This window comes from Pochonia chlamydosporia, chromosome 1 (genome assembly GCF_001653235.2).
Source record: "Pochonia chlamydosporia 170 chromosome 1, whole genome shotgun sequence".
In the NCBI taxonomy this organism is placed as follows: domain Eukaryota; kingdom Fungi; phylum Ascomycota; class Sordariomycetes; order Hypocreales; family Clavicipitaceae; genus Pochonia; species Pochonia chlamydosporia.
Genome location: NC_035790.1, coordinates 1 through 9,961, shown reverse-complemented (window position 1 = coordinate 9,961; position 9,961 = coordinate 1). Strand labels below are relative to the sequence as shown.

The following is a 9,961-nucleotide window of genomic DNA, read 5'->3' as shown; positions in this document are numbered from 1 at the left end:
AGTGCTGTGGATGGAACTGCCCGGAATTGACCGAGCAGTCCAGACCTGAGGATCATCTTGGCTGCTTGTACTGCCATTGATGAGCTACAGAGAATGCGCTTGATGTCTACGCATGGTTGCTTGCCTGCCCACATCTTGTGTCGTTCCTCCGTCCAGTCGCGGCATTCCAGGAGAATGTGTCGTACCGTTTGGATCCCATATCCGCACGGGCATTTGTCGGTGTCTGCTCTGTTGATTCCGTGGAGATAGGCCAGGAGGCCGATGTTGCCTGTACGCATCTGTGTGATCACTGAGCTGATCGCTCTGTGTTTATCTGTATGGGTGTTCAGTATGTCCTTGCCTGGTCGGACTCCGAGTCGGAAGAGGTCTCTTCCATGCTTGGCTGACTCCCAGGATTGCTTCCATTCTTCCTTCATCGTTTTGCGGATGATGGATTTTGTCGTTGCCATGAGAGTTCGCAGCGATTCTGGTTCTGGCGGGGGCTCTATGGCGATTCGTGTGTTCGGATCGTGGCCGGCAGCTTCCTTGGCCGCTCGGTCTGCTGCCTCATTGCAGTTGAAAATGTGATTCTTCAAGTGTACTTAGTCTTGATTAAGATATCTAGAGAGATCAGGTAGACCTCTTTATAGGCAAAAGCAAGCTGCCTGCAGCTTGCTTTTGTTGCGTTATAACACTACTGATACATTGTGATGTTTGATCCCTTGATAATTGCTTTTGGTAGCTTCAGCCTCTGTCTGGTAGCTGCAAGTGCTGTATCAGAGCTGCTGACGTTATCCCCGTTGATACTTACATACATGTAGATTGTCCCTGCCTGCGTAGGCAGCCATGTCACATAGTCTATCATGGCGCATATGCCTAATAGGCATATGCGCCATCTCGTCACCTGCCGTTCAGAAACAACTATTGCCAGGCTCTCCGACATGTGCTGGAATCCAGCGGAATTTCACTTCCCAGCCCCGGCTTCTGAGTTCGTCAAGCGCCAGTACGGCTTCAACGAGGATGTATTGCCCGGAAGGGTTCTTTGGGTTCCGCATTGCCTGGATGGCGGCCTGGTTGTCGGTGAATACGACGCATTTTCCGGGTATATTTGTCGCTGTATTGATGTCGAGTACCATCTGTAGTGCGAGTACCAACCCTCTGAGTTCTGCCGCGTATACTGTGGACGTGGTAGATAGTCCCATGTATTCTGTTCGCTTGGTTGGAACGCCATGGTTTTGAGATTCTAGTGCTATCGCCGCAGCGCCAACATGACCGTTGATGCCGCTTCCGTCGGTATATACACATATTGTCCCTGTTTCCATGGCGTCGTGTTCCTTGATTGCCTCTTCGGCGGATTCATTTATACACGTTAATGGAGGGATCCACCAAGGAGGGGCGATATGTGGCTGGTGTTTCCCGAATTTGTCCAGTTGCACGTCGTACTTGTGCTCCAGGATACTCGAGAGTTGATCTAGAGGGCTCTGCTCATCGCGTTCTTGACGTGTCCATCGTGCCGAGTTAATATTTCCCGGGCACTTGGCCATGTCGTCGTATAGCGGACTGGTCCAGATACGCATGGTTGTCTCCAGAACTGTTTGTTCGAGTTGCTGTTCCACTGGGAGTAGGTGGGCTTCGACGTCAACCGCCGCGCCAGCGGTAGTGCGGAAAGCTCCAGTGATCACTTGAGCTGCTCGTCGTTGTATTTTTCTAATGGCAGCTATCATATTGGCTCCCCTGTTTATGCGGCCTCTTCCGGGAACGTGCCATGCTGAGCACCCATATAACATCTGAGGTATGATCATCGCCCTGTACACTTGTTGGAGATTGACCAGGCCCGCGCCCCATGTTGACGATGCCAGGGCTGACAAAGCCGAGAGTCGCTTCGTGGCTTTGGCTTCCATCTTCTCGCGGTGGTAATCCCAGCGGAGTCTCGTGTCCATATGAATACCTAAATATTTGCATGATGGCGAGGCCTTAATGGTGGCATGGGGTAGGCGCAGAGCATGTGTGTTGTTCGCCTTGGGGTCTCTGGTGAAATGTACGAGTTCATACTTTGCCGGCGCGAACTGGGAACCGTGTTTCCTTGCCCAGTCCTGGGCTTTACGGTGGATGGACTTGAGGGTTTTACAGTTATGCAGTGCTGATGGGCTGACGGTTAGGATAGACACATCGTCAATATAACCCACTGCTTCTGTTTCAGGCGTCATGCAAGCCTCGATAAGGTCCGCGTTAAAGAACAGGTAGAGGATCGGCGAGAAGGGTGATCCTTGCGCGGTTCCCGTTTCGATAGGCGTCGATGGTGCAGTATATTCCTGCAGCTTTAGAGTGGTGGATCGGCCGCTAAGGAAAGATGCCGTCCATCGTACAATCTTCTCGCTCACCCGACGCTTACGGAGGTTGTGTATTAGTCGTTCATGGGACACGTTATCGTATGCTGCCGAAACGTCAAGTAGCAGTAGGGAGGCCACTTTGTTCTCGGACCACGCCTGATATATCCGTTGGAGGAGGAAGTGTATGGCGTGCTCTGTCGATGCGAGTTTCCGGCCTCCAGTATGTCTGCTGGGTAATAATTGGTAGACATCGGCAAGGTAGGCAAGACGGTTGGCCATGATGGCTTCCATCACTTTGCCCAGTGTATTGAGCAGAGCAATCGGTCTGTACGACTTGGGTTGTGTGTCGTCTTTTCCTTGCTTGCGAAGGACTACAGTGATTGCCTCCTTGAAGTGTTGAGGACAATACCCCAGTTGAAGGCATGCGTTGAAAAGCTTATGGAGGCTGGGGAGAAGGATATCAAGGGTCTGGTGCAGGATGCCATTGGTGATGCCGTCAGCGCCGGGGGCTTTGTTCGGTGCCGCCCTTCGCACTGCCTTTTCAATCTCCGGCAGTGTGATATCTGGGCATTCAATTGGCGGAGGATACTGGTATCCATTGATGTCTGAGAGATCAGCTTGACACGGAGGTGGGAAGAAGGATTGGCGCAACAACTCAGCTTTCTCTTCGGGCCGGTGAACAAGTTTTCCGTCTGGTTTAGCAAGTGCTGGTGTACAGGCGGCCGAAGTCTCGTGCCTGTTCTTGGCCCACTTGACTAGTTTCCATAGTCCGTTTTCCGACGAAGATGCCTGTTCTACTCTCTGGCGGCGGGTGTTGCGAAGCAGTTTCTGAATGTGTCGACCCTTCCTATTGCGTGCCTGTCGGTATGCTTCGTATTCGTCATCTTGTCTTGTTCGTTGCCACCTTCGGCGTAACCGCTGAACTTCAGTACAGATATCTTTGCATTCTTGATCAAACCCTGGAATTGAGCGGGGACTTGGGTTAGACAACGGAGTTGATGCCTCGATGCCCGCATTGAGAGCCCCGACGATGGAGCATACGAGTGTATCGATGTTGTCCTCATTCCTAAGCGCGATATTGTTGCAATCCTGAGGTAGAGAGTCCTTAACTATTTGTCGGAGTATCGGTATGTTCGTCTTCGACCACAAACGCTTCCTTATCGGGGTGGCCACTTTCCATTCCCACTCGATGGCCACAGATATCGGGAGGTGATCAGAGTCACAATCTAGGCTTCTGTCGATCTTGCAGTGAGTGACGTGGGACGTAAGGTCCTCAGAGGCGAACGTGAGGTCGATTGTCGATTCTCCGTCTTTCCACCTATGGGTGGGAGTCCCAGGCTCAGTGAGTAGTTCTAGCTGGAAATCCTCAATGATTGTTATCAGTTGCTGGGAACTTGGTCCGTGACCAGGACGTCGGTGTGTCGTTGACCATAGAGGGTGGTGTAGGTTGAAGTCGCCAAGTACCACGGTATTTGTCAAGGGCTCCAGTTTGGCGAGGGCTTCCGCAAGTGTGGTCAGCGTAGTGGCTGTCACTTCATTGTAGACGTTGAAAATATTGATGTTCCTGCCAGAGTGCGGATTGCAGATTGACAGATAGATGATGTCCTTGAGAATACACGAGACGCTCCATGTACCAGGGTCGATTCGTTTGTTTATGTAAAAGCATACCCTCGTAGCCGCATCTTCGAGGTAGGTTAGATGAAAGTGTGTTTTGAGGGGATGGTAGCTTGTAGCTTTGAATGGATTGCGCCAGGGTTCCTGGAAGTTGAATCCCAGATCTCCTATAGCTGAGGTGCCTGTTGCTTCTGCTGCCTAGTAGGCAGCAGGTGGCCTCAGGCTCTATAATGGTAACTATCACAACTATAAGTAGCGGTGTTCATACACGTAGATAGCACAAGGGGTATCACTCATGTATGCTTAGTTCAGAGTTTCAACTCTGGATTGCAAGTATGTCGTATTCAAGGACTCCGTGTTGTCGGAACAAGCTGTCGAGCACGACTTCCCTTGACTTTCGAACATTGTACTGTAAGATGCGCAGTTCCTGGTGTCCTACCATGCATGTGGTACTACAGGAGCACTGTTTGTGAGGGGCTGGCTCCGAGTCATTCGGGCTTCCGGTTGGCGGATATCATCCTCCGCAGGCTTCGTACGGGTCCAGGCTGGAGTGAAAGAGGTACCATTTCCCGCGGTCTCCGTGCGTACAGTTATTTGTTTTTGAGTATATTCAGGTCTCTTCCTTATGTGTTGACGCAGTGCCGTTGCTAACGAGAAGTACTTGCCGCAGTACGTGCAAGTCCTCATACATTTTGCAATTGTTAGCTCGGCGGCCTGGACCGGCCAGTCATTGTATATCTCCTGGTGCTCAGGAGATTTACATCCTTTGTAGATCTGTCCTTGAGCTGTGCGGGTGTCAGTTGCAAGGGACGTGATCGGCGATGGTTCCGTTTCTGTTGGGCCGAAAGGCCATTCGTTGCAGTTGTGAGTAGCCATGCTTTGTAGCCATGCGTCTGCATCTTGCATAGCCGCTTCATCGAGGCCAGATATACCATCCAGTGGATAGGCCGTTGATTGAGGCTCGCTGTCTCCCGGTTCCTGTGGAGAGATGGGTCCTTGTGCTGGCATAAGCTGAGGGTCAATTAGTTCATTGGTTGAAACTGATTGCGGGCTGGGCCGTAGTTCAGGCTCTTGTTGCGTCACGGGTGTTTCCCAATCTTCCTCGATCGACGGCGCGACTGGTGTTTGTGTTGCAAAAGTTTCCGCGGCCGTGCGGACCTCCGTGGTCGATTCTATTTGCTGTGTTGCTCGTATGTTTGAAGGAGTGTTGTTCGCTGGTACCCTGTGGTTAGTAGTGTCCTCGGACCTTTGGGTGGCAATTCGAGCAGGAATAGACGTCGGTTCAGTTTGGTCCTTCCTGGTAGAATTGGTGGTACGGGGCTGTTGAGGTCCTGGTTTGGCGCTGGTTTCTTTCAAAGGGACATGCCAATAGGTACTCCGGCTCTGTTTGGCTTGTTCGACTCGCTGCATTTCCTTCCTCCTTGCTGGGCAGGCGTTGGTCCATGCCGTGTGAGCATCTTTGCACACTGCGCATCGAGGGGCGAATCCCTCCACGCCCTTCCTCTGGCAGTGTTTAGTCTCATGTTGCCCTGTACAATAGCCACAAACTTGGGATGCGTTACATTGAGTGCCGATGTGGCCGTAATTGTAGCAGCGGAAGCATTGTTTTATCCTGCAGGCGCGGTCGTAGAGTTGGCATTGGTGTATCTGGCCATCCCATGCCATTCCAGCATAAATGACAGCGTTGGCCATTTCGGGTTCTGTAAATTCAACGACGATCGAGGATGCTCGTTTGAGAGTGGCTTCCTTGGTCATCCATCCTGTGTAGGATATCTTTGCGTTGGGGATCACTGTGTAGTTGTCTGCGAGCATTTGTTGAATAGTCGCTTTCTGGTCTTTGATGTTGATTGAGTTGGTAGGGATGCCATGAGCAATAACTCCGAAGGTTGGCACGATAAGTTCTGCATGTTCTCCGAGGCCACTGATCCACCCCTTGCTCTCTTTCAACTGTGTAGCTTCGGCCGTTGTGCTTGTAAATATCTGAATGTCGCCACTTTTGAGTTGGTGTGCGGCTACCACTTTGATTGCTTTAGTTGTTGAGTTGCCGTGAATAGCAGCCTCTACTTGTTGTCTGATCCAGGCGGCCGGGTGCATTCGGTACCGTTGAGAGATGCCGTGGTCCTTGAGCTTTACTGTGACTACTCGGTCTTTATATGCCGTAACCGTGGATTGTGTCTTAGTCGTAGTCATGCCTTGCGGCATCGGTGGAGGAGGAGCAGAGCCCTTGGCTTGCGCCGCTACCTGTGCCCAGGAAGCATTTGCGTTTCGTCCTCCCGTAAAGTTAGCTGTGTTTAGCGGAGTCGTGCTTAGCCCTACGGAGTTCTTGATGATTGTAATGTCCTTCTGCATGTTCTGTGTGCACTTGGCTGCGTCCTGGACCTGCTGGAGGATGTCTCCCATCGCCGGTTGACGAAGGACCTTGCCAATGAGCGCGATGGTCGATGCCAGGTATTGCTGTACTGTGTTCCATGGTACTTGATTCTGTCTTCCTCTGTCCACCGCCTGCAGTTGGTTGCATGCTTCTTTAAGGTATGTAGCGTGCTCGTTGATGTGTTCAGGGCCAATGTCTACCTGCGGTCATCTAGGCGCCATTACCGCAAATAGACGCGTTTTCGACGCGTTTTCCGTAGTAATTGCCTAATAGGTCACAGGTTTACTATTAAAATCACAAAATTTTACGCGTTTCAAAAATTCGTTCTGAGATGGTGGTGGTGTTTTCAGCTATGATCGATCAACGCCAAGGCTTGGCGTTCGATTCGATAGATTCGTAAGATGTCCATGCCTGCTCGGATCTGCCGGAGAACCTCATTTCTAACCTCCTGATCAACGGAAGGAAGGAGACTGGTAATTGTCTTGCGAGAAGGAGGCATCCAGCCTGGCTTAATGCGAGCGAAGAAGCGGTGCCAGCGCTGAGACTCGAAGAGGTTAAATGGCCGCCCGTCAGAGATCACGGCAGCGGCGGCATCGTAGACGAGGGTATCGTTTTCGTCCTTCGAAATACGCTGGATTCCAGAGGATATAAGCTTCTTCTGTGGTTGTTCCTGGATGGGAATAGTCACAGAAGAGCTTTGCTGCTCTTGCGTAGCCTTCAATACAGACCAACCTGCGAGATGATCCCTAAGTCTCTGCGGTGAGGCTGCGGCCTGCTCTTTGCTGCAGTGTCTGCATCTGTATCGCTCGCAGCGCTTCTTGTTTGTGCCAGGGAGAGGAGGAGGCCGACCGAGGCTGATGAAATGCCGCTTTGTAGCGTGATCTGTTGGCCGTCCAAACGCCATATTAGCGATTGCGATAGAGTTATCGAATAGATTAGCCAGTAGGACCTAGGTACTAGAGAAAGGCACGAGATACTTATCTCATTCGAAGACTTTGAATGCTGGGCACGCTACGCGAAACTGCGGGTGAGACCCACCTATTTCCGTTTTGGGAGTCAAACAAACGTAAACAAACAGCCTGTTTGAACCTGATCAAACAAACGTTTGTTTATACGGACTAAACGTGTTTGAAACCACCACTATTCCGCAGTCTAGCGGCTCGCCTCCCCAGCCGCTTTTCGTTAACGCTAGCTCGAACCTCTGCATCCACCCCAATATACAACCATTCTGGAGTGCCTAATCGCGCGTTCCGCGGATCCCAGGCACCCACTCGATGGCTCAAGTGCGCAAGGAAGAAAACGCGACAACATACTTTGGCTCGTGCTGTCAAAAGATTCAGCCTGTTATATACTGAGTCTGTTGTGCAGACGTACAGTGGAAATTTCTTCACATGGTCGTACGCACGATAGAGGCATTATTATCCAATCAACTGAATTAACGTAAAGGCAAAAGCTCGATAAAGACAGGAACCCGCTAACGGTCGGCCGAGCTTAAACTCCAGCGGAGAACTCCATACAACGACCGAAAGCTACCCTAACTATACGCCTATCGTAGCGCGCGCCGCATCACTACAATTATCACTTATATCAGCATACCGCCAGCATTCGGATTCCTCGTCAACCACAGGCAGATACTTACACACTAGAATTTGCCAGTCATATCAGCATACCGCCAGCAATTAGATTCCTCGTCAACCACGGGCAGATACTTACAAGCTAGAATTTGCGAGCCATATCAGCATACCGCCAGCAATTAGATTCCTCATCAACCACAGGCAGATACTTACAGGCTAGAAGTTGCCAGTCATATCAGCATACCGCCAGCATTCGGATTCCTCGTCAATCACGGGCAGATACTTACACACTAGAATTTGCCAGTCATATTAGCATACCGCCAGCAATCAGATTCCTCGTCAACCACGGGCAGATACTTACTTGCTAGAATTTGCCAGTCATATCAGCATACCGCCAGCAATCAGATTCCTCGTCAACCGCGGGCAGATACTTACATCCTAGAATTTGCCAGTCATATCAGCATACCGCCAGCAATCAGATTGCTCGTCAACCACAGGCAGATACTTACACACTAGAATTTGCCAGTCATATCAGCATACCGCCAGCAATCAGATTCCTCGTCAACCACGGGCAGATACTTACTTGCTAGAATTTGCCAGTCATATCAGCATTCCGCCAGCAATCAGATTGCTCGTTAACCACGGGCAGATACTTACTTGCTAGAATTTGCCAGTCATATCAGCATACCGCCAGCAATCAGATTCGTCGTCAACCACAGGTAAATACTTACTCGCTTTTCTAGGGTTTTGCTTGGCGTGCTGTCTACGAGTGGAATCGCCGCCGCCAGTCCGGTAAGGGCAGTCGAAACAATATATACAACCTTCATTTTGGCTAATAGCACACAGAATAGGACGTCAAAAGTACTCGGTGGAAATAGAGTCGTTGGTGGTGAGAGTATAGTGGGAGTATGGTTTTGGGCTATCGCGTGCCGGCGGCCAACATGATGGGCGCCGCGGCCCGGCCGGGCTCCCACTGGAACGGCCCCCCCTTTGACTCAACGTACTCTATCCAACTTACTCAACATTTTCGGCGCCACTTCGCCTACTGCGTTTCCCGCAAGCTCCAGAAGAAACATCCCCATTTCCGATCGCTACATCTAGCCGCTGAACCAATGAAGGTACAGGCGACCTATGACAGCTGATCATAGTATCACTGGCTTCAGGTTGCGATGCATACAGGGTGGTCATCAATTCCACCTCAACCTCAACCCCTTCAATATTATTGAGATTGAAGTCACGTGCATCAATTCAATCAACCCAACATAGCCTTCCAGTTGATGGACTCAATTCCACCTCGATGGCTTCAACGTTGACAACTGTAACGATCGGCTTATTGACAAGGTCAAGTAAGGCAATCAACAGTTGTTCTGTTGCTTAGGGTAGGTAACTTAGGTTGTAAGTGAATAAGACCTTCACAGGCTATTGAACAGCAAGCTTGGATCGTCAGGAGTTTATCCCAATCAATTGTGAATTGAATGCTTAGATTGATCACTGAAGATCTGGACTAACTAGATATCTCGATAATGACTGTCCTATATATATTGTTTCCGTCTCTTCATTGATCAGTTCTGCTTTCCTTGCTCAGTCGTGCTCAGTCTGATCTGTTGAACGTCACAGCGGAACACAGATGGAAAGAGGACCTGAAAATGCCGCAACCGAAGCCATTAGTCCTATTTACAGACAGTCAGAACGCCAGGTTGGCAGTATTAAATAAGAACAACACGGCTCGTACGCGTCATATTGATATCCGGTACAAGTGGATCATCAATCGTACCAATGATGGGTTCTTTCAACTTCATCAAGTCGGTACAGACGAGATGACAGCCGATGGATTGACAAAGGCACTTACGCCAGTTAAACATGCCCAATTTATCAGGCAACTCAACCTGGGCAAAGCCCAAGTCACTCGCTGAGTTTCTCCTTTGTATTAGTTGCTAGGAAATATCATAGATAGCTTCAGTTAGTTAGGTGTATTGTCAGGCTTGGCTGAGGGGCGGTGTTGAACATGATACAACATCACGTGCAACGTCCAGCCTGCGCCTTCCATAAATAGCCTACGTTGGCGGCATCTCTAGGTTACAGAATCAACACAA

At 50.3% G+C, this 9,961-nt stretch overlaps 5 protein-coding genes across 5 annotated transcripts; all 5 read right to left on the bottom strand.

The window, feature by feature from the left end:
- Positions 1-673: 673 nt before the first annotated feature.
- On the bottom strand, positions 674-844 carry VFPPC_18543 (hypothetical protein; the record flags this gene model as incomplete). Its single annotated transcript, XM_022430136.1, has 1 exon — positions 674-844. The coding sequence occupies one exon, from the start codon at positions 842-844 to the stop codon at positions 674-676; it is 171 nt and encodes a 56-aa protein (XP_022285827.1).
- Positions 845-890: 46 nt separating this feature from the next.
- VFPPC_12135 (reverse transcriptase) lies at positions 891-4,220 on the bottom strand (the record flags this gene model as incomplete). Its single annotated transcript, XM_022428811.1, has 2 exons — positions 891-4,117; positions 4,181-4,220. The coding sequence occupies 2 exons, from the start codon at positions 4,218-4,220 to the stop codon at positions 891-893; spliced, it is 3,267 nt and encodes a 1,088-aa protein (XP_022283903.1).
- A 138-nt stretch (positions 4,221-4,358) lies between these two features.
- VFPPC_18544 (hypothetical protein) lies at positions 4,359-6,323 on the bottom strand (the record flags this gene model as incomplete). The annotated part of the gene is made up of 1 exon (XM_022430137.1): positions 4,359-6,323. One exon carries the CDS (start codon positions 6,321-6,323, stop codon positions 4,359-4,361), a length of 1,965 nt encoding a protein of 654 aa, XP_022285826.1.
- Positions 6,324-6,640: 317 nt separating this feature from the next.
- On the bottom strand, positions 6,641-7,198 carry VFPPC_18545 (hypothetical protein; the record flags this gene model as incomplete). Its single annotated transcript, XM_022430138.1, has 1 exon — positions 6,641-7,198. One exon carries the CDS (start codon positions 7,196-7,198, stop codon positions 6,641-6,643), a length of 558 nt encoding a protein of 185 aa, XP_022285825.1.
- A 634-nt stretch (positions 7,199-7,832) lies between these two features.
- On the bottom strand, positions 7,833-9,056 carry VFPPC_12134 (hypothetical protein; the record flags this gene model as incomplete). The annotated part of the gene is made up of 3 exons (XM_018290114.1): positions 7,833-7,928; positions 8,564-8,862; positions 8,903-9,056. The coding sequence occupies 3 exons, from the start codon at positions 9,054-9,056 to the stop codon at positions 7,833-7,835; spliced, it is 549 nt and encodes a 182-aa protein (XP_018136068.1).
- Positions 9,057-9,961: the final 905 nt, after the last annotated feature.